Source organism: Cricetulus griseus, chromosome 3 (assembly GCF_003668045.3).
Source record: "Cricetulus griseus strain 17A/GY chromosome 3, alternate assembly CriGri-PICRH-1.0, whole genome shotgun sequence".
NCBI lineage: Eukaryota > Metazoa > Chordata > Mammalia > Rodentia > Cricetidae > Cricetulus > Cricetulus griseus.
In genome coordinates, this window is record NC_048596.1 from 90,825,568 (window position 1) to 90,849,549 (window position 23,982).

The 23,982-nt window shown below is 45.6% G+C and overlaps 1 protein-coding gene and 1 pseudogene across 1 annotated transcript in view; both read left to right on the top strand.

Annotated features, from left to right (window-relative positions):
• Dennd5a (DENN domain containing 5A) overlaps positions 1–5,554 on the top strand; it is a 66,879-nt gene extending 61,325 nt beyond the window's left edge. Inside the window, exons 19-24 of the mRNA XM_027410313.1 lie at positions 143–261; positions 589–770; positions 1,270–1,352; positions 2,005–2,128; positions 2,689–2,857; positions 4,495–5,554. Coding sequence (XP_027266114.1) covers positions 143–261; positions 589–770; positions 1,270–1,352; positions 2,005–2,128; positions 2,689–2,857; positions 4,495–4,678 — 861 coding nt within the window. The 3' untranslated portion in view covers positions 4,679–5,554. The remainder of the gene's footprint in view (positions 1–142; positions 262–588; positions 771–1,269; positions 1,353–2,004; positions 2,129–2,688; positions 2,858–4,494) is intronic.
• A 10,978-nt stretch (positions 5,555–16,532) lies between these two features.
• On the top strand, positions 16,533–17,459 carry LOC100768094 (annotated as a pseudogene).
• Positions 17,460–23,982: the final 6,523 nt, after the last annotated feature.

Below are 23,982 nucleotides of genomic sequence, written 5' to 3' on the forward strand. Positions count from 1 at the left end.
CTGGCAGCAGGTAGAGCTGTGAGCTCTGCTCCTAAAGTTGCTTAGTCAGCCAGGCAGCAGGCAGCCAGTAGCTTTGTGCTTCCAAGGATTACCACTGTTTCCTCCTGCTTTTCTGACTTGGCTTCTTTTCTTACTCCCTCAGTGCCAGAACCTAGGGAAGCTTACCACTGTCCAGATCGGCCATGATAATTCTGGGCTGTATGCCAAATGGCTTGTGGAGTATGTGATGGTCAGGAATGAGATCACAGGACATACCTACAAGTGAGTGACCGTGAGTGTGCACCCCCAGGGCTGTCTCTGGTGACTGAGTGTGAGCTTCTCAAGGAACCTCTTAAGGTGTGACTCTGTCTTATGCACTTGAAAGGTACAGGATGGTTTCCAACTGAGTAAATAATGTATAACATTGCTGGACATGTGTCCCAAGCCGCTCAGGTAGTTCAGTGGTAATACACTGTGGGACAAAGAGAACCTGGGGAGTCCCTAGTCTGGTTTCGTAACTTGTCCTTATGGATTGGCTTTGTTGATGACATTGCAAGGGAGGAAGCTGGAGAAATGAGCTGCTCTCATGGGCCATTGTTTTACTTCCAGGTTCCCATGTGGGCGATGGCTGGGGAAGGGTATGGATGATGGAAGCCTGGAGCGAGTGCTGGTTGGGGAGCTGCTCACTTCCCTACCTGAAGTGGATGAGAGGCCTTGTCGGACTCCGCCCCTGCAGCAGTCCCCCAGTGTCATCCGGAGACTTGTAACCATCTCGCCCAACAACAAGCCCAGTAAGTAGGAGACAAGTCTGGGAATGGGCAGATCTCTTTGAGTCCTGGTCCCAGTCTGTGCAGCAGCCCTGTGAGCCACCACTACTGACAAATCCACCTCCTCTCTTGATCATCATGTGTTTATGGCTCTTGTCTTGGAGACCTGAAAGAAGATTCTGATGCTCTGCTGTTTTTCCATGTCCCTGTCAGGGAGAGGGGTCATTTCTGTCCTCTTCTTCCTGGTAACTGTTCACAGCCAAGTCATGACCCTATTATGGAAGCCAGGAATTCTGAATAAAATGCAAAGTAAACCTGGCTGGATCACATAGAGACTGCTCTCCTAGCTTTGACTTTGCCCCCTAAGATTTTGGGAAGAGCTGTCTCTGCAGAAGTAGGTGGGCAAGAGTCTGCTTTCTGAGTTCCTACTGTCCTGCTTCTCCTATGGGCCTATTCTCTGTGTTCCCAGTCTCCTGCTTGGTAACTCTGAGATTACTTAAGGATGTCTGCTTGATTTTCTCAGAGCTAAACACTGGGCAGATCCAGGAGTCCATCGGGGAGGCAGTCAATGGCATTGTGAAGCACTTCCATAAACCCGAGAAAGAGGTGAGCCTTCCTGCCTCTATCCCAGAGCCTTCTGAGTAAGATGGGGTCATCTTGATTGAAGTTATGCTCTTCAAGGTTCCTGGGCTGTGACTATTCCAAAGGCATCAGGATATCCCAGGTTAGCCCAGAGCTCTTTATGTAGCCTGTGCTAGTCTCAAAGTTGTGACAGTCTTCCTGCCTCCACCATCTCAAGTGCTGGGATTGTAGGCATTATTATCATGTCCAGCCAGAGTCCAGAACAGCATATGCCTTGCCTTCTTTGGGATGGGGCAGATGCCTTTCTCAGGAGCCTTTGCCTCAGCTCTTCTGTTTTTTAACTCCATGTTGATGATTGAGTGGAGTCTCTAGGGTCTCCCAGTAAACACAACTTCTTCCTGTCTTTCTCGTGGTTTGCTTGTGTCTATCCAAAAGATGACTACACTGACTTTGTGCCCTGTTGGGTAATGTTCTGTGTCTGACCCCACTCCATCATACACCCTTCAGCAGTTCTTCACAAAAAGAGTGTGCCGGTCTCTATGGTTAGTTCTGCCCAACAAACAAGAGTCTTGTGGTCTTTTGCTTCCTCCTGGCCTGGCTGTGGGTTTAGGGTTGCAGTGGTGGGAGGGCAGCTCAGCCGAGATCTACCTGTCACTCACCCTGTTTTCTTTCTTAGCGTGGCAGTTTGACACTGTTGCTTTGTGGAGAGTGTGGTCTCGTTTCAGCCCTGGAACAAGCTTTCCAGCATGGATTTAAATCACCCCGGCTCTTCAAAAATGTCTTCATTTGGGATTTCCTGGGTGAGCTGGTTTAGTATCCAAGAATGGGAAAAGCATGTAGATATGGAGGCCTTGACTGTAGCATATGGTCTAGCTGTAGAAGCCAAATCAGGCAGCCCCCAGATCTGCTCTTTGTTTGCCCTCGTTTTCTTGAAGAGGTTGATGCAAGCACCTGACTCCATGCTCATCCTTTAGGAGCTCTTGACAGAAGAGATTCTAAGCATCCTTTAGCTAGATTAGGCTTATCCCCAAGTTCTCACCCTCTGTCCCTATAGTTCCAAAAGGAATGTTGAGAGCATTGGTTCCCAAGTCCTGTGTGGTCCCCACTGGAGAATTTTTTATTCAGAAGCGAGAACTCTGAGATTTCTTGTCTCTTCAGATCAGGGAAAAAGACCATGTTTATGCCAAGGGCTACATAAATAAAATTTCAAATGAGATTATTTTGGCACATGCTCACAGACATCAGACAGAGTACTTGCTTCATTCTCCTGAAGTGCCTGTATGGGCTTGGAGGAGTCCTGTAGAAAGTGACCTGTCAGCAGGCTGGGGAGCCATTGTCACAACTTTCCTGCTCTTCACAGAGAAAGCACAAACCTACTATGAGACGTTGGAGCAGAATGACGTAGTTCCCGAGGAAAACTGGCACACAAGGGCCCGCAACTTCTGCCGCTTTGTCACTGCAATCAACAACACGTCCCGGAACATCGGCAAGGACGGCAAGTTTCAGATGCTGGTGTGCCTGGGAGCCAGGTATGGCAGGGACTCAGATTACAGCAGTAGGTCTGTCATGCAGGATGGGCACTGACCACTGCTCAGGCACCTTGGAGGGCTCCTTTAGGCTGTTAATTTCCTCTTGTGTCCTGTATGTTTGTGGGGATTTGTGAAGGAGAATGTGTATAATTATGAAAGATGGAAGCTACATTTTGATGGGAAGATTGAAACCACACCCCCCCAGGGGGTGGGAATTGGAAGCAAATATGTATAGTTCTTCTTTCAGTAAACATTTGAATGTCCCAGGCCTAATGCAAAAGAAAGCTGAGTTGGGAAGTTTACTTGTCACGTTGAAAAGCAAAAGGTGACAAGAATCCATCAGACTACTCATTGAAAGATGTGCTGGAGAGCGGTCCATAGAGGCCTTCAGGGAGGAGGAGGTATTGAGATGAGGCTTTCATGGAAGGGGACAAGTAGAGTGAGGGAAGGGCAGTATCAGGGAGCACATTTCAAAGGAAGCTAGGGGCCCGCAAGACCTTAGATGGAGACAGTTCCTCCTGTAGGAGTACTACATGGTTTAATGAGAATGCTGAAATAATGTGGATCTGATATCATGGGTAGCATGCACCGGAGTGGACAGCATTGAGAGAGTATGAAGGCAAGAGGGACTGGCGACAGTGGCATTTAGGCCACCTGCAGGAGAGAGTTGATATAGTGGTTAAATACAGACTCTAAGCTGGGAAGCTAAGGCTGGAGCATTGCTTGAGCCTAGAAACACAAGGTCATCATGAGCAACATAGTGAGACCCCTATTTCTACAACACAAAAGTAAAATAATGAGTTGCTGCAGAGATGACTCAGTAGTTAAGCTTGGAGAAGACCTAAGTTGAGTTCCCAGTACCCACATGGGCACTAACAAAAGTTCTAGAGGATCCAACACCCTCTTCTGCCCTTTGCTGGCATTGAATGCAGGTGGTGTACAGATGTACATGCAGGCAAAATACCTATACACATAGAAAAAAAAAGCAAAAATAAAAAACAGACTCTAGAACCAGAGTTATCAGGTCCATATCTTTGGGCATGTACTACTTTTCTATGACCTTGGACATGCTATTCACCTTCATCTATGAAGTGGGGATAATAATGTCCTGGGGCTATCATAAAAATTAACCCTCGACAGGTGGTGGTGCACACCTTTATTTCCAGCAGTCAGGAAGCAGAGGCAGATGGATCTTTGAGTTCGAAGCTAGCCTGGTCTACAGAACTAGTTTCAGAATAGCCAGAGCTACACAGAGAAACTCTGTCTCAAAAAAACCAAACAACCCCCCCCCCCAAAAAAAAACCCCAAAACGTAAACCCTAAACCTCTTGAAACTCTACTGGCACATGGGGACGAGGTGATCTGGGGCTTCTGTTTGATGGCAGGGAGGAGCACTTACATCAGCCTAGTAACTGGTTGTCTAGGGAGATGAAGGAGGTGGAGGGAGAAGTAGTTGACGGGTTGTTCCCAGGCTGAGCAGCTCCCAGTGGAAGGCAAGCTCCTTTAGGGGGGGAAGTGGGGCTATGGGGAGGTGTCAGCTTCTTTATCTTCAGACTTAGCTCAAGGATCCCCTTGGCTTGTCCTGTTTCTTTTCTTTTCCCTTGCTTTGACCTGCCTGGACCACTCCCACCCTGCCAGAGATCACCTCCTGCACCACTGGATTGCCTTGTTGGCCGACTGCCCCATCACTGCACACATGTATGAGGATGTGGCACTGATCAAAGACCACACACTTGTCAATTCCTTGATCCGAGTGCTGCAGACCCTGCAAGAATTCAACATCACACTGGAGACATCCCTGGTTAAGGGCATTGACATCTGACCTCACAGCACCAGCCAGCAGCAGGACCCAGAAAGACTCCCTGCAGCTCTGCCTCTTCATCCCAAAGGGACCTAAGCATTTGTAAGGGACGAGAAGAGATGTATACTTACTGTAAAAAGAAAACTAGAGGATTTTTGGAAAAAATAATCTATTTTAGAGTTTATTTGCTGATCTGCTTTTTACACACTTTCATGTGAAAGAGTGACAGGAAGAGGGAGCGAGGTTGGCACTGCTTATTTTGAAGCTGGTGCCCTCCCTTGCATGGCCACGCGCTGGGAGCCTGTGGCCTCCCGGACTGAGCCTGCACACAAGTGTGGGGCTATTCCACATGCCTCCTCATCACCCCGATGAGGCCATTCCACATCGTTTTTAAACTAATGTTTTCTATATTAACATTATTCTGAATATCTGGCTTTTATGGGCCATGCACAGGTGTGCGAGCAGGAAATCCATGCTGTAATCATAGGGATTTTTAGCAGTGCCTCTGACCAAGCACTGCAGAGGCAGCCCCACAGCTGTTCCCCACCTTCCCCCCTTTTTTTGGTCAGTATTATTTGGGAAGGAGACATACCAGGAGATGTCATTGTGCCGCTGTCATGCAGAAAATCTTATTTCCTGTTGGCACAAAGTTGCACAGAAGTAAACATGAGCATTTTTTAAAAAACAGATTTGTCTTTTCTTCATCTATCTTATTTATTTAACCTGCCATTGTGTGTTTTAAGTATTTGTTTTTCTTTTCTTTTTTTCTCTTTAAGAAAAGGAAAAGCTTGTCACAATCTAACTGGCTATGTTATTACTGTTAAATTTATGTTGTTTTGCAACTTAGAAACCAGCTACAGTATGGCCCACTTAATAAAACACCGGAGACAAACCTCACTGGTCACTGGCTTTCATGGGTGTGTGTGGGCTGTGGAGGGTACAGTGTGGCCTGCCCGAAGACCAAACTCTGCATCTTTCCCCACAGCTGGTTGGGGTCTGGACTGCTTAGGATGCCTCTGAAGACCTGTGTCCTTGGACCTTCCTTCCCTCTCTGGTGCCCAAGGCTTTCATAGCTAATTCAGTCAGCTGATGAGTGATATGGAAGGATTGTTCTCAGTCACAGAGGGAGGAGACTTGGCCATGCTTACAAAGATTGTCACCTGATCTATGATGCTGGGCCATTTTTTTTTAGAAGGATAGGGTGACTGAGTGGGAACATAGAACATGGGTGGCCCTGTCTGCCCTCTGGTGTGTGTGTGTGTGTGTATGGTGCAAAAGCCCTCTTTCTAGTGAAGGATTTGCTGTGTCAGGTGTGACAATGGGAGAGGCTTAAGAGCCTAGGAACCAGCTAAAATTTTAAGTCAGGCTCCATTGGCAGAATGTTCCAGAAGCATGGCCTGAGTACACACAGCCCTCAAAGCAGCCATTGTTCTATGTAGTGTTCTCATGGTTCTACATACACTGTTCTCTCTGCTTTTCCTTTGCCTGCTACCTGTACATCGTACAGTGTTTTCTTTAGAAGGCACCTGCTATAGCCAGGCGGTGGTGGCACACGCCTTTAATCCCAGCACTTGGGAGGCAGACGCAGGCAGATCTCTGTGAGTTCGAGACCAGCCTGGTCTAAAGAGCTAGTTCCAGGACAGTCTCCAAAGCCACAGAGAAACCGTGTCTCGAAAAACCAAAAAAAAAAAAAAAAAAAAAAAAAAAAAGAAGGCACCTGCTATAATGTCGTTCCCCCCCCCCCAGGCAATTGTCATTTTCAAATTGTAGCCCCACAATTTCTTAGAGCTTGGCAGACACCAGGACTACCATGGACTCTTTGAGTGCCTGCATGGTAGAGAGGACTCCACATCTCGATCTTCTATCTGGTTTCTGGGAAGTAAACAAGGGATGTTTGCAAAAGATAAAAAGAAGACTCCAGGAGAGCCACACTGTGGTGTCTTGCCAGCAGGGGGCATGAGTGGGCTATATATTGAGACTTAGTTCCTTTGCAGGTAGGGTAGGGAGAGGAGAGGGTGGGTTGTGTCTTTGGAGTGCAAAGGGAGAATTTCTGGCCCCCTAAGAAGGGTAACATGGTCAGGCAGTGGTGGCACATGCTTTTAATCCCAGCACTTAGGAGGCAGAGGCAGGTGGATCTCTGAGTTCGAGACCAGCCTGGTCTACAGTGTAGTTCCAGGATAGACTCCAAAGCTACAGAGAAACCCTGTCTTGAACTCCCCCCCCCCCAAAAAAAAGGATAACATGAGGCTCAGCTGTATGAGTGCATGTTGTGAGCCTAAGCCTGGCACACCTAAAATTAGGAGCTTTATAGATACACTCTGCAAAGCAAGTGTAGATTACCCCAGGTTTGTGAGGAAACCAAGGCCTGGGGAAGCTGAATTTCTTGTCCAAGGCCACATAGCCCATAAGTAGTTTGTGGCTATTACAGCAGTCTTAACCCAAGCTTGTGGTTTTCCCTCCTGACAGTTACTCCCTTGTTTAAGTGAGTGTACTGTGCTTTATGATTTTAGAGAAACCTGCCCTAACTGGCTCTAACAGTCACTTCTTGCTCCTTCTACTTACGAGCATTTTACTAATTATTTGTTCATTCTGAGTGTCAGCTTTATGAAGGTGAGACTTGGTTTGCTTTGTTAACTAAATTGTGCCTGGCATATGGTAGGAACCTAGTAAGTGTTTGGAATTAAGTGACTTCATTGGTCATAGAATTTAGACCAAGGGCAAGCTGCATAATTTCCCCAAACCTCAGAAACAGAAACAGGTAGGTAGGTAATAGTGTCTGCGTCCTAGGGATGCCATAAAGGTTAACTATGTCAGGCATGGGCCAGTGACATGACTCAGCAGTAAAGGTACTTGCTGCTGGTGACCTGCGTTCAGTCCCAGAGCTATATGGTAGGAGAGAACTAACCCCTGCTAATGATCCCCTGATCTCCATGAATGTCCTATGGCATGCATCTGTATGCACGTGCACACACACAGTAAATGTAATACAAGGAAAATGTCAGATGTGTGCCGGTGTCTACTGTTGCTGTTAACCTTGTGTTACATCCTGTTTTTCTTGGTATAGAGATTACTAAAACCCGGAGGCAAATGGTGGTGGGAATGTGATTCTCTGGAGGATTGGAATTCATTGTGGGATCTGCTCTGGATAGCAGATTAGCAGGGGAGTGGTCCTTGTATTCTGGAGAACAGTAGGAGCAAAGAGTTATAATAGTGTCAGTGGGTTGGAAGCCTGAGCTGGGGAAGGGTGCAAATTTGTTGGCCCCATATCCACAAGGTCAGAGACGGTGGCTAGCAGGTATGGAAGGGCAAATGGATGCTGCAGATCTGTGGGCTGGTAGAGATAGGGAATTTCCATGTGCTGCAAATCTTTGGACTGATAGAGATACGGAATTCCCACATGCCGCAAACCAGTCACAGTATCAGCCCTGACAGTCTCAGCACACATTTCCACCCATGAATAGTCCTCTTCTCAGCCTTCCTTGTTTCACACTGAACTGAGAAATGGAAACTCAGGCCTGGATGTGCCTACAGAGCTGGGTGGCATGAAAGTTAGCGTGAGTAGACACAGGACACAGACCTACATGAAACTGAAGGGTTGGACACTGCCCATCAGGAGTCACAGGACTCAGGTAAGAAGCAACTTAGGGGGAAGGGTTTATTTAGATTGAAGGAACCAGCTTCCCTTTCGGCAGCCATAACGGTCGAACCTGTGCTTCTATGACCTTGTTCTAGACACTAGAAAGTCAGATGCCTGTCTTGTGGCAAGGAACCAATCAGAAGTTAGCTGGTGGCGCTATGCTTTACGACCCTGGGTGTGCTTTACGGACAAGCGCACAGCAATGACTCGCAGAGCATAGCAACCACCCTGGGAGGGCCTATGGGCCATAACAACCAGTTGACCAATCAACACAGGGCAAGCCCTCCAAGGCTGGAGGCACACCAATCGTGAGCCTGTGCGTACCCCTAGACACTCCCCTTATGCTGCCCTATAAAGATCTATGCGCAGCAGCTTCAAAAGTCTTTTCTAGCTGTCCGCCATGGTGAGTGGGTGAAAGACCCGAGCTAACATGGGGTTAGCTCGTTAAATTACAATAAAGCCTCGTGCAGTTTGCAGCAAGCTCTCGAATCCACCTGGTGATTGGGGTGACCGCAAACATGGCCTGGGACCCTGGATACTTGAGTTTTCGGGGGTCTAACAAGATCAGGTTGTAGTTACCATGATAGGGTAATTTGAAGCAGCTGGCTATCTACAATAAAGAGCAGAGAGGAAAATGGTTGGATGGATGGATGGATGGGTGGGTGGGTGGATGGGTGGGTGGGTGGTGGTGGTGCCACCCACATTCTGGGTGAGTCTTCATACCTCAACTCAAACAAGAAAATCCTTTCCAGGCCAACTGAGCTATCTAATTCCTCACACTGTCTTCCCAGGTGATTCTAGATTGTATCAAGTTCACAGTTAAAACTGACCATCACAATTCTTTTATCTTCTTTCAGCTCTCAGTAGTCAATAACCTGAGTCAGCACTCACACTGTGTGACCCTTGATGAATGTGGGACAGGCCTAACTTGGGACAACTGAGTAGCAGGCTGTGGTTCTGCACAGCAACCAGAACCCAGCTGTGAGTTTCAGTGAGGGAGTCGGTGGCCTGGGTCAGCCCCGAGCAGAGAGGGTTGCTGAGAAGGTAGGTGTGAACATGTTTCCTAAATTAGGGCTTTGCTGATGCTTCTAACAGCTGGTTCTGCTGTGAATGTCTCTCTCTACTTTGTTTTTATTATCACTGAAATGAGGAGTGACATAAGAGAGCAGCCACATCTAATAGCTCAAGATTTCAAGGAGTCAGTTGTATCCTGCATGGGGCCCAGTCAGGCCCTGTAGCAGTTCTGGGTAAGAATGGATCCCATGGCACACAGCCCTATCTGCTCTCATTCTATGCTGCCCACATGCCAAGATTTCTGGGTAAGTAAACAAGCAGATGAGTGTAGTGAAGTGCTGGAAAACAGGCAACTTGTAATTATATACAGGCCAGTCCTAAAGACTTGTCCCCTCCCCCTCCCAGTCCCAGTAGCCTCTCTCCTTACAACTGCTAGGTATTTTATTTATTTATTTGTTTATTTGTTTTATTTTTGTTTTGTTTTTGTTTTTTTTGGAGACAAGGGAGACTGTCCTAGAACTAGCTCTTGTAGACCAGGCTGGTCTCGAACTCACAGAGATCCGCCTGCCTCTGCTTCCCGAGTTCTGGGATTAAAGGCATGCACCACCACCGCCCAGCTGCTAGACATTTAAAAAAAAATTTAAAATTAATTATGGGCTGGAGAGATGGCTTAGCCATTAAGAGTTCTTGTTACTGTGGCAGAGGGCCCAGGTTCAGTTTCCAGCACCCACATGGTTGCTCACAGTTAGTTCCATGGGGTCCTATGCCCTCTTCTGACCTCTACAGGACCAGGCATGCACATGGTGCACATGCTTAAATGCAGGCAAGCAAAATACTACATAAAATAATTCTTAAAAAACTAGCTGGGCAGTGGTGACACCTTTAATCCCAGCACTCGGGAGGCAGAGGCAGGCCAATCTCTGTGAGTTTGAGGCCAGCCTGGTCTACAAAGCTACACAAAGAAACCCTGTCTTGAAAAAGCTAATTACTTTTGTATGTGTGTGAGGGCTTGTATGCCACTTGTGCATGTGGAAATCAGACGGTGGCCGCTGAGGGGACGGGCTTCGGTATGTGGGAATTGCCCTGCTGGTGCCATCCTGCTGCCATCACCAGTGCCGTTTTTGGGCTCAGTGCACCTGCTCCAGGATGGCTACTATTCAGTTGTCAGTTTTCCTTTGTGGTCCTACTTTCTGGTGGGTGTTAATGTGTGAAACAAAAATCTCCAGGTTCTGTGCCCTCTTAAGGGTTTCTGGTGCCTCTACCAGATTTTCTTGTCTGAAACCTTCCAGACCTTTTTCTTCTCGACCCCTGACTATCCTGGGATCTGAAAGTGATAACCTTTGTTAAGTCAGGATCTTGGAACGCACCAGCCCTGCCTGGTCCAGGAATGTGAAGTCTCCTATGTGTGCCTTGCTGTGTAAGCAGGTGCACAGCAGCAGTTCAGTACTGGGGAGATGACTCTTAAATGTGCCTGTCATGCAGCCACTGTCCATGCTGGGCCCTCTACCTGGCTCATCAGCAAACAAGCTGGGGCAACATTTCTACCTTGGTGGGTCTGAAGGACCCAGTTCATAACAGACAGATCTGGATGTCGTGTGGCTTTATGGTCAAGCATGTCATCAAAAGGAGAGTCTGGTCATGTGACAGGAGCTTTACTCTAGATCCCAGGGGCTTCATCTAGTGGCTTGCTGTGAGGTACAGAAAGAAATCCATGTTGTATCTCTCACATTTGATACTTCTAGCACATAGGGCTTGTCACATCTGAAGAGCCCAGTGCCAAGCCATTTACCCAGCCACCTGTGCCTCCTGGAGAGGCCTTTTACATTTGGGGCCTCAACTGCAAGCTGACAACTTTCCGTGTTATCAGAGAATTCCTAGGAGTGGGATGTGTCCTCCAGAATACAAGGAGGCCTGCTTCCTTTCTAGAAGATGCAAGACGATTCAATTTATCTTTTGCTTCATTACATTTTGTCTTCATTTATTTGGTGCTGAGGATTGAACCCAGTGTCTAGACTCTAGAGCCTGTTCTACCACAGTTTCTCCTTTCACTGGCTTTTACTTTGAAGGGGGATATTTTGGCAGAGTATAACCACTGGACGCCTAAAAACTTCCATATATGTTCTTATGTACTCCAATGGAAGAAGTTTGGACACATCTGGCATTCATGTGGAAAAGACAACTGTCATTTGATTTGGCACCAACTTGCTTGACTTCAGAGAGGTTGTGGCTGTTTGGATGGCCTGCAGAACACCAGACATACATCATATTGATTATATCATGTGATTGGGCAGGAGAGGCAAGTGGTACCCAGTTTCTCAGAGCTGTTTTCAAGACATGCGCTCCCCTGTGAAGATGCAGGTACCTGCTGCTGCTTCAAAGCTTCATAGTTGAGAGGCGACACCCAGGAGAACTACTTCTTCCCCTTAGAGCCTGAAAAGTCCCAGCATTTCCTGGAGAAGAGTGACATGTTCAGGTTAGCATTTTGAGGAAGGATATGAACATTCCAGATAGTGGTCAGAGAGGGTGAGTGTCACTTGGGCGAGTGGTGGTGGGAGGAGTGGGGGGACATGGATTCCACAGATTCGTAGAGGCAGAGGCTTTGTTGGGTTGGATGTGGAGTGAGCAAACAAGTCCCCTGCTGGTGTATCACCAAGCTGTTTTGAACTTTGGTTTTCATACTATCAAAAGGAAGGTTGGGGCTGGCTGACTTTGGAGAAGCCACAGGAACTGAGGGCTCATTTTTCCCTTTCACTGATCCTGAAAGTGAAACCGGCAGTTTCTGAAGTTTCCTTCCGTGTGGAACAAGCAGGCCCTGAAAACTTCCCCCTGGCCTTCTGTGGTCCCATCGATCTCAGCTTCTTGAAGGCTTATTATAGGATCTGACCTTTAACTCAGCCTGTGCAGGCTGGAACTCCAGGATTAATTCCCCTGAGCCTGGCACAAAGTTCTCAGCCAGATCCTAGGCTGCTGCTCCCAGCCCTACAGCTGGCCCAACCTGTCCCTTGACCAACTTTCCATCATGCTTCAAACTTTTTTTCCTGATCCATTCTCTGTCCTCAGGAAGTGGTCCACTCTGGCCAGGCAGCTCTTTGTACTGTTAGTGAGGCTATCAACTAGAATCTATGCCAAGAATGCACTCCATTAAACTGTTAGAGACTGGGGAGATGGCTCAAGCATGAGGACCTGAGTTCAGATCCCCAGAAGACACTTAAGCATGTCTGTGATCCCTAGTGCAGTGCCCCTGAGAGATGTGAGATAGGAACAAGTGAGTCCTGGAAGTTTGTGGGCCAGCTAGCCTGGCATAGGCTGCGGTGATCAAAAGACCCTCTCAAACTGAGAGTGGCTCCCATAGGCTCATATGTTTGATCTTGAGTTAGTGGAACTGTTTGGGAATGTAATGGTGTCACCTTATTGGAGGAGGGTGTGTCACTGGGGGTGGGCTTTGGGGTTTCAGATGTAAGCTCTTAGCTACTGCTCCAGCACCATGCCTGCCTGCTGTCATGCTACCCACCACAGTGATTATGGACTAAAACTGTAACACCACAATAAAATGTTTCCTTTTTTTTTCTCAGTTCTTTTTTTATTTGAATTAGAAACAAGATTGTTTTACATGACAATCCTAGTTCCCTTCTCCCTCCCATCTTCCCCGACCACCCCAGTCCCCCTACTAAAACCCTACCTATCACATAACCTTTCTGCTCCCCTTGGATGGTGAAGCCTTCCATAGGGTGTCATCAGAGTCTATCATATTCTTTGGGATAGGGCCTAGGCCCACCCCCTGTGTGTCTTGGCTCAGGAAGTATTCCTCTATGTGGAATGGGCTCCCAAAGTCCACACCTATGCTAGGGGTAAGTACTGAACTACTACAGGAGGTTCCGTAGATTTCCGAGGTTTCCTCACTGAAACCCATGTTCCTGGGGTCTGGATCAGTCCCATGCTGGTATCCCAACTATCAGTCTGGGGAGCTAGAGTTCCCCGATGTTCAAGTCAGCTGTTTCTGTGGGTTTCAGCAGTCTGGTCTGGACCCCTTTACTCTTCACTCGTCCTCTGCATCTGGATTCCAGTTCAGTTCGGTGATTAGTTGTGGGTGTCTGCTTCCTACTTCCACCAGCTGCTGGATGAGGGCTATCGGGTGGCATATAAGTCAGTCATCAATATCATTATCAGGGGAGAACATTTAAGGTAGCCTCTCCTCTGTTGTTTAGATTGTTAGCTGGTGTCATCTTTGTAGATCTCCAGACATTTCCCTAGTGCCTGATTTCTCTGTAAACCTAAAATGACTCCCTCTATTATGGTATCTCCATTCTTGTAAATGTTTCCTTTTATAAGTTGCCTTAGTCATGGCGTCTCTTCACAGCACAGCAACTCTAACTAAAACAAAAACCAAACAGAAGGCAAGGGCCTACACTGGTTCTTATCCTCTGACTCCTATACATACACTTACACTCACATATGAACACATGCACATTAAGACAAAACAAACAGCCAGGTGTGGCTCATGCCTTTAATCCCAGCACTAGGGAGGTGGAGGCAGGAGGTTCTCTGTGAGTTTGAGGCCAGCCTGGTCTACAGATCAAGTACCAGAACAGGTTCTAAAGCTACACAGAGAAGCCCTGTCTTGAAAGACCAACCAACCAACCAATGTTTACAAAGATGACTTGTAAGACCCTAGAAGCCAAACTTCCCTGGCCTTGTATTTGTGCCTCTTTGTATGCATATGGGAGTTTGGGGATCCCTTTGGTAAGATTGGAAATTGAGTGGCCTGGCCTGCAGTTGAGTCCCTGGCCAGGCACCTTTGCAAAGCTCAAGCCATCCTGAGACTGTGGGTTTGTACAACTTTGTGAGCAAAATGCCACCAGAAGGTGAAGTGAAAACTGCTGTTCTGTTTTCACAAAATACTGTGTTGGTTTTGCAAATGTGAGTCTTTGAGGGTTTTATTATTATTATTGTTACTAATGTTGATAAACTCCAAGAGTGGGCATTCATCTGAGACACTGAGTCAGTGAAGCTTTAGTGTCATCCTATTGTAGAACCCACACAGCTTGACCTGACTACTCTCCATTTCCTTTTATGTATGAAATAAAACACTTTAGTCCAAAGATTAAAGGAACTATCCAGTAATCGTCTCTGTTTTCATTAGGGTTTCTGTTGTTACAAAGAAGCATAATCAAAGCAACTCTCAGTTCATTGTCAGAAGCAGTGAGGGCAGGAACCTGAAGCAAGGCAGGAACTGATGCAGAGGCCATGGAGGGGTGCTGTTCCTCCTGGCTTGCTCAGCCTGTTTATAGAACCCAGGACCACCAGCTGAAGGGTGGCCCCACCCACAATGGTTGGGTCCTCCACATCTATCACTAATTAAGAAAATGCCCTACAGGCTAGCCCAATCGAATGGAGGCATTTTCTTAAATTGAGGTTCCACCTTTCAGATGACTTTAGTTTATATTAAGTTGACATAAAACTAGCCAGCATAGTCTCCAAAAATAAAGCAAATTAGGTAAGAAAATTAAATACGGGGCTGGAGAGATGACTCAGCAGTTAAGAGCTCCTGCCACTCTTCAGAGAACCCAGGTTGAATTCTAACACCCATGTAATGAATTGCAACCATCTGAAACTCCAGTTCCAGGATATTTTACTTCCTTTTCTGGTCTCTGTGGGCACCAAGAATACACATGGTTTACAGACAAACATGTAGGTAAAACACCCATATACATAAAATTAAAACAACAACAAAACCCTCTTAAATTTAAAGAAGAAAAAAGACACCCAGATAATAATTAAAAATATCTATTTTCAGATTATGTGATTTGTAGTTGTTTAATTTTGGTGTTTTGATTGTCTGGCCTCAAGTGAGCACCATCACAGCTGGAGAAATGGCTCAAAGGTTAAGAGCACTTAACTACATTTCCAGAGGACCCTGGTTTGGTTCCCAGCACCCACACTGGGCAGCTCACAACTACCTGTCCCTCCAGTTCCAAGTAATCTGATGTCCTCTTCTGGTGTTTGTGGGTACTACATGTACATGGTGTCCATAAAAACATGGAGGCACACACATAATAACCCCAAATAGGTGTGCAATACCACAGTCAGCTTTATGATGTAATTTTGTATGTAGAAAATTCCAAGTGATCTACCAAAGACTATTATTAGGACAAATAAGAGAGCTAAGTAAGGTTTCAAGATTAGTATACAAAAATAAATTATATTGTTATATAATAGCAATAAACCCGGCAAATTAAGTTACATTTATAATAGCATACAAAAGAATAAAATGCTTAGGGAATCTCTAGCAAAACTAAATACAGAACGTATGTTCTGAAAACCACAAAAGATCATTGAGAGATAGAAAAGACCTTGGTAATAGCCCATGTTCATGGACTAGAAGACTTAGTATTGGTGAGATATTACCTAACTGAGCTATGTAGTCAAGGCAGTTTCTATTATAATCCCTCCCAGGGGTCAGCAGATGGCTCAGCAGGTAAAAGCACTAGGTATGCAAGCTTGATAAAGCAATTCTGATCCCCAGAACCCACATTAAAGACTGGGTGTGGTGGTGTGCATCTGTAACTCCAGCACTCCTAGGATGAGAGGGGAAGTGGAGCAGGACACTCATCCAGTGAGGCTGGAATAGCAGGAGCAACAAGAAGGAAAGTGAGGACCAACTCCTGAAAGGTGTCCTTTGACTTTAGCATGCACGTGGTGGCACTGGGGCATTCATACTGTCTCTGAAATGCAATCCAGTTTGACTTCTTTGTATACATAATAAGTCAATCTTAAAACTCATGTGGCAATCAAGGGATGTAGGCTAGCCAAAGCAAACTTGTAAAAGACTTAAGTTTGAAATACTTGAATTTCCTCATTCTAAAGCTTATTGCAGTAATCAAGTTAGTGTAGTATCGGCATAAGGATAGACATAAAGATCTCTAAAATAAAACTGAGTCAGAAATAAATTTTTATGTTAATGGTCAATCAATATTTGGCAAAGGTGCCAAGATAGTACAATGGGGGAAGATAAAATTTACAACAATGGGTGCCAGGACAGCTGGCTGGTTATCCCCATGCAAAAGGGTAAAGTTGGATTCTAGCTCACAACACATACAAAAATCAACTCAAGATGGGTTGAAATCTACATATAATAGCTAGTGCTATAAAACTCCTGGGAAAGGTCTGGAGAGATGGCTCAGAGGTTAAGAGCACTGACTGCTCTTCCAGAGGCCTTGAGTTCAATTCCCAGCAACCACATGGTGGCTCACAACCATCTATAATGAGATCTGGTGCCGTCTTCTGGTGTGCAAGCATGCATGAAGATAACTGTATACATAATAAATAAATAAAATCTTTATAAAAATAACTCCTGGGAAAAACATAGTCACAAAATTTTGTGACTTAGGTAATAGTCTATTAGCTATAATATCCAAAATACAAGCAATTTTTTTCTCAAAATTTAAAATTTCATCCTTCAAAAGATTGTTGCTAAGTAAAACCCACACAATAGTACACAATTTTTGTAAATCATATACCGGACACAAGACCAATACCCATAATACACAAAGGGCTTATACAACTTAGTAAGAAGACAATCCAGTTTAAAAATGGGTAAAGAAACTCTTTCTACACTGGCACTCTGCAAGAACGTGGCCTTGTTCAGCTCGAGCACCAAGATTTTTAAGCCGGATGAGTTCAAGTCTGGCATCTCTTGGGTGATGCTCAAGCTGGAGATGAATGCAGATCTCAAAGTGCAGGTTCAGGAAGCAACATCACCGTGGCCAAGGACATTGAAGTTGGTGGTTGGAAAGCTATCATAATTTTTGTACCAGTTCCTCAGTTTTCTTTCTAGAAAATTTAAGTCTGGCTAGTTTGTAAATTGGAGAAAAAGTTTAGCAGTCTTCTAAAGGAGGAGGCTTCTGCCCAAGCCAACTTGGAAAAACTGTAGGAAAAATAAGCCAAAGTACCCAGAAGCCACCCTTGACAGCAGTGCACGATGCCATTCTTGAGGACTTGGTCTTCCCAAGTGAAATTGTGAGGAAAGAGGATCCATGTGAAAGTGGATGGCAGCCAGCTCCTAAAGGTTCGCTCAGACAGAGCACATCCGAACAAGTGGAGCACAAGGTTGGAACATTTTCTGGTGTGCATAAGAAACTCACGGGAAGTTAAGGATGTAGCTCGGTGGTAGAGTGTTTGCTTAGCATGTGCAAAGCCCTGGGTTCAAGCCCCAATACAGCAAAAACAAAACCTACAAAGAGAGAAAAAAATTCCAGCCTTATCTGTTATTTAGATTATATCAAAATGATTTAACATGATCCAGGTATGGTGGTGCATGCCTTTAATCTCAACACTTGGGTCTCTGTGAGTTCCAGGCCAGCTTGATCTACACAGAGAGTTCCAGGCCAGCCTGGGCTACATAGTAAGACCATGTTTTTTTCTTTTTTGTTTTTTTCAAGACAGGGTTCCTCTGTGGCTTTGGAGGCTATCCTGGAACTCCCTCTGGAGACCAGGCTGGCCTCGAACTCACAGAGATCCGCCTGCCTCTGCCTCCTGAGTGCTGGGATTAAAGGCGTGCACCACTAACGCCCGGCTGACCATAATTTTTTTTAAAGATAAAACATTTCTCATTTATGGGCTCAGTGGTTAAGAGCACTGACTGTTCTTTATGAAGACCCAGATTTAATTCCCAGCACCTACATGGCAACTCACAATTGTAACTCCCAAGATCTGACGCCCTCACACAGACATACATACAGGCAAAGTCCCAATGCACATAAAATAAAAATGAATAAATTATTTTAAAAATGAAGACGTTTGCAGGTGAGGATGTTGATTTTGAATTCCTGGAGTTCAGTTGTAAAGAAAATGACTGAATAAAGTCATTTATAGTTTAAAAAAAAAAAAGGTAAAGAAGAGCTGGAGAGATGGCCCAGTGGTTAAAGTGATTACTGCTTTTGCAGAAATCCTGGGTTCAATTCCCAGTGCCCACATGGCATCTCACAACCATCTATAACTCTAATTCCTAATAGTCTGTAGTCACAGTTACTGGGGAAGCAGAGGTAGTATTGCTTAAGCCTGGGAGTTTGAGGGCAGTAACAGGGACTGTTGCTCAGTGGAAAGAGTATGTCCATAGCACTCTCTGGACTCTGGGTTTGAATCCTAGCCTCCCTCCACACCCTTCCTCCCCACCCCAAAAAAGAAAAAAAAAATGAAGCAGCAAAGAAAGATAATTGTGTTCCTGCAAGGTGCAGAGAAACAGGAGCCCTCAGTGTACATCGGTGCAGCCATCAAAACATTAAACATTAAGCATTAGCAAATGGCCCAGCAATTCTATCCCCAGGTATCCATTCAGGAGAATGTTAACAGAAGGCTGGGCATGAAAGTTTATAGAAGATTGTTCCAAAGGTGGGAACAGTCCAAATGTCTGTCAACTAAGGAATCGTTAGCATACACCACTGTGTGTTAAACACATTGCATAATGGATGGTACTCAGCTGTAGCGAGGACATCTGTATTGTGACTGCGTTAGTCTGAAATGTCCAAAATAGACACATGTGCAGGGTCAGAAAGCAATAGTTATGTAGAGCTGAGAAGGAACAGAGAATAACAATTGTGGACACAGGGTTTCTTTGGGAGATAGTGAAAATGTTCTAAAGTCAGTTTTGACAGTTGGCACAACTGTAAATATACTAAGACTGTTGAGTTGCAGCCTAAGTTGGTGAATTCTATGGTGTGTGAATTGTATCTCCATAAAGCTGTTATTATTTATTTATTTTGTTTAAGTCAGGAGCCAGAGCCACAGCTCACTGGCAGAGCACTTGTTTAACATGTATGGAGACTGGCTTTGATCCTCAGCACTGCAAAAACAATATAAATGTCATCAATTCCTAAAGTCCAGTTCATCCCCTTTAAGTAGGATATAATTCTAAGAGGGGTCCTCAAGATACAGGACAATCTGTACTGAAGCCCACGAATTCCAGAACAAGTTGGGATGAGCTGGACACCTTCCTCTAGGGGACAATCCTCTGGGCTGGGGCCTAGCATCTGCCTGACCCAAGGAAGGTGCAGAGACTCATATTCCCAGCCCTGTTCTTGGGAGAGATATGGAGTAGTGGAAACATTCTCCTTCTCCTTCAGGCAGTAAAACAAGCCAGATGATTAAAACACAGAACAAGCCAGAAACAAAACCTTGGAAAGAATGTTCCACTATGCTTCCAGTTGTCTCCACAGTTATATTGTCACACGACAGTAACAACTAATGTTTCATGCAGGGAGGACTTACACTCACTAGATAGATGCTGTACTTCCCCACAGTTATTTCAAAGCATCCTCCAAGCTAGGCAGGGTCATGTGATCAGCCCCAGTCCAGCACAGGCAGGGCTCTGATATGTTCTTGAAGGCCCTCATTGTTTCTCCCTTTAACATGCTTCAGCTCAGCATCCTAGGTAGCAGCCCTTCTGATTTGCAGGCTCCAGGACCACACCATGTAAAAGGCAGCAGAGTAATCATACGTGGCCTGACTCTTATCCAAAAGCTGTTTTACTAAATTACTCACAGTGGTTCTACATCCCTCTTACATCCTCAATGCTGCAGAGAACAGCTGGAGAGTTGGCTGTCCTCTGGTCTAAGGTGATGTGTCGCTTGCCAAGACCCGGGAGCTGTGGCCTGAGAACTGCCATTCTCCAGGCCTCTAGCTCAGACTCAGAGTTCCACAAGGAGGGGATTGCCAAGGCCAGAAACACAGGAGTGCCTTTCAGTCACAGAGTGTGATATTCCCAGGTGGTACACATGGGTCCAGAGGCTTTCCTATACTTTACTCCAGGAACAAGATATTTCCCAATTTGTTGTTTGCTCAGGTTGAAATTCTGTTTAAAGATGAGTCATCCTTTGGTCATGTCCTTACGTAATTGAGAAAGGAAGCAAGCTCTTGGGTCGTAAAGATGCTGATCCCATTATGAGGGCTCTATTGCTGTGATAAGACACCAGGACCAGGGCAACTTATAGAAGGAAGAGTTTATTGGGGGCTTACTGTACCTGGCTTTTTCTTGGGGGCCACCAATCAGCTCCCAAATCATGACACGGACAAGTTCTTATTAGTTATGCATGCTTTGGCCTAGCTTAGGCTTGTTTTGACTAATTCTTTTAACTTAAATTAACATGTTTCTCATATTTACTTTTCACCTCAGGACATTTTACCTTTATTTCTGTGTGTCCTACTTTAACTACTTCTTTTATGTCTGTCTGGTAGCTGCCTGGCTTCTTACCCCAGGTGTGTCCCCCTCTTTCTCCCTAGTTCTCTCCTTCTCTCTTTCTTCTCCAGCCTAGAGTTCTCCTCCTATTTATACTCTTAGGCTTTCCAGCCCTGCCTATCCCTCTCCTGCCATTCAGCTTTTTATTAGACCAGTCAGGTGCTTTAGGCAGGCAAGGTGAAACAAATGAAACACATCTTTATATAATTAAACACACAGATGCAACATAAACAAATATAACACATCTTTACATAGTTAAAGTAATTTTTGCAATAGTTGACAGTTTCAGAAGGTTGGAGTCCATGGCCATCATAGTAGGGAGCATGGCAGCAGGCAGGCAGGCAGGCAGGCAGGCAGACATGGCACTAGAGCAGTAGTTGAGAGTTTACTTTTTGATCTACAAGTATGAGGCAAAGGGCTAACTGGGAATAGTATTGACTTTTAAAACCTCAAAGCCCACCTCCAGTGACACACCTCCTCCAACAAGGCCATACCTCCTAACCCTTTCCAAACAGTTCCATGTACTGGGGACCAAGCATTCAATATATTAGCCTATGGAGGCTTGTTCTCATTCAAGCCACTACAACTGGCTCCTCCCAAAGGATGTCCCCCCTACACCATCACATTAGGGAGTAGGATTTTAACAGCTGAGCTTGGGTGGAGCACAGGTATTTAATAAGAAAATAAAGTGTAAGGCCAGGGAAATGCCTTATCCAGTAGAACAGTGGTTCTTAACCTTCCTAATGCTGTGACCCTTTAACACAGTTCCCATGTTGTAGTTGACCCCCAAACATAGAATTATTTCATTGCTATCTCATAACTGTAATTTTGCTCCTGTTATGAATCAATGTAAATGTCTGATATACAGGGTATCTGATACGAAACCCCTGTGAAAGGGCCTTTCAACCCCCAAAGGGGTCTCAGCTCACAGGTTGAGAACCACTGCAGTAGGAGTACTTGTGTCACTTCGGTGACCTGAATTCAACCCCCAGATCCCACAGTGGAAGCAGAGAATCAACTCCCAGGAAACTGTCCTCTGCCAATTGCAAATGGACATTCACATCATCCGTGTCTGGACGGTAACTCCCTCCTTTGCATCCACAGTGGCCCACAGTCAGGTTGGGGTTCCGTTAGCTGTCAGCTCAGAGACAAACCGAGCAAAAGCCACCTTTTAAAGAGGGGTTCACCAGCCCCTCCTTTTTTGGGGGGGGTTTCGAGACAGCCTCTCTTAACCTCTTATGTAAGAAATTAGCTCTTACATAAATTGCTGCTTTTAAAAGATGCTTTTTTTTTCCCATTCTTGAGATCCAACCTCAGACATCCCTCATGTATATAAGCACTCAACTACTGAGTCACGCGCTAGCCCTCTGCCCTTTAGAGCAGTTCCCTATTCTGCATGGAGAGCAGTCAGCCCTGGCATTTCTCCTCGAGCTGTTTTCTTCTTACATGTCTATGAGTAGTAGGTGGTAATTTTCAAAAACTAGTTAGAAAGGACTAATAGATGAAGGAAACTATTCTAAGGGATGTTGAGGAACTGGCTAGGGTATCAGGAAAGGTATGCCATGTGGGTCCTTAGAAGGACCATTGCTTTGCACCAAAGCTCTAACCCAGTCAGGTAGATATCGAGCACAAGCTCCTGGCTGGCTCCGCTGATGAGGATAGAAGCAGAAATAAACAGCACTGGGGGCTGTACACAAGAAGGCACGATACTCGGAGATGGCGCTGATAACAATGGCTGACGTGATTGTGCTGGTGTTTTTTGTTTTGTTTTTGTTTTTGTTTTTTGTCTTTTTGGTCATCTTGACACACACATTCAGGCCATTAAGGAAGAGCTGAGAAAATGCCTCCATCATAATGGTCAGTAGGCAAACCTATGGAATATTTTCTTAATTAATGATTGATATGAGAGGGCCCAGCCTGCTGTGAGTAGTTCCACCTCTGGACAGGTGGTTCTGGGTTATATAAGAAAGCAAATTGAGCCAGGCGTGGTGACGCATGTCATCAAACCCAGCACTTGGGAAACAGAGGCAGATGGATCTCTGAGTTCAAGGCTGACTCGGTCTACAAAGCAAGTTCCAGGACAGCCAGGGTTGTTTCACAGAGAAACCCTGTCTCAAAAAACAACAAACAAACAAAACAAAACAAAACAAAAAAATGAAGGCAAGCAAGCAAATTGAAGACAGGCATTGGTGGCCTACACCTTTAATCTCAGCACTCAGGATTCAGAGACATGACGATTTTGAGGCCAGCATGGAAAGAGTTCCAGGCCAGCCAGGGCTACACAGACAAACCCTGTCTCACCCCCCCCCCCACCTCACTCCCCTAAAAAGGGAAGCAAGCAAGCAAGCAAGCAAGCAAACTGAGCAAGCCACGAGAACAATCCACTAAGCAGTATTCTTTCATGCCCTCTGCTTTAGTTCCTGCTTCCAGGTTCCTGCCTTGAGTTCCTGCACTGACTTCCTTTTATGATGGACTATAGTTGTAGCTTGAAATAAACCCTTTCCTACCTAGGATGGTCATGGTGTTTATCATAGCAACAGGAAGCAAAATAGGACAATGGATGAAGCACTAACCGATAAGCACCAATCCAAGTACTTTACACAAAGTACTCACTGGCTTCTTAAAACTATTATCCCTGCTTTGTAGGTGGAAAACTAAGGCCTGCTGGGAAGTGAACAGACTTGCCACACTGCTGCTGACAAATGGCAGAGCTAGTGAGGGAAGGTGCCCAGTGAACTGTATAGATACCAAGTTCCATGACACTGTAATTCGGTCGTCCAGGGGATCTGGCCAAGACAGAAGGAAGCCCTATCCTTGTTTTGGACCTGGGAAGGTAATATTAATAGGGAGGAAAGGGAGAGGTGTCCTGATTAGCTGGGATATAGTACTACCTTAAATGCACTGGTCACCTGTCCCTTTGCAGTCCTGCTCTTGACCTACTCAGGTTGGACACAGCAACCCATGGGATACTGGGCCTGTGGTGGTCTGTATACTGGAAGTGGTCCTGGTGACTTTCCTCTTAGCCAGGGGAAACCAGAGGGTTTCAGGGAGTCATGGTGTTGAAGGAGAGGTAGTGGGAAGTCAATAGAAAGCCATATTCCAAGAGTGTGAATTCTTATGGAAGACGTTGTGAGGAGAGATGGCAGGGAGGCATGGGGCAAGTATCTGAATAGGACCAATAGGAAAAAGGGGAGGATCCAGGGGCCCTATAAAATACCCAAGCCAGCATTGTTTGGTGGACCCCTCCCATCCCAAAGGGATAAAGTGGTTGTCTATTTTCCCTTTCCCTAGGGAAAATCTTCTGTCTTTCCATATTCAGTTTTGTTTGTTTTTGTCCTGGTGCTGGGAATGGAGTTCAGGTCCTTTGTAAGGCCAGTAAGGACTCTTTTGGGTATGGTAAGGTTTTCTTTTGGTGGAAGGGGCAGGGCACCATGTAGAAGAAAG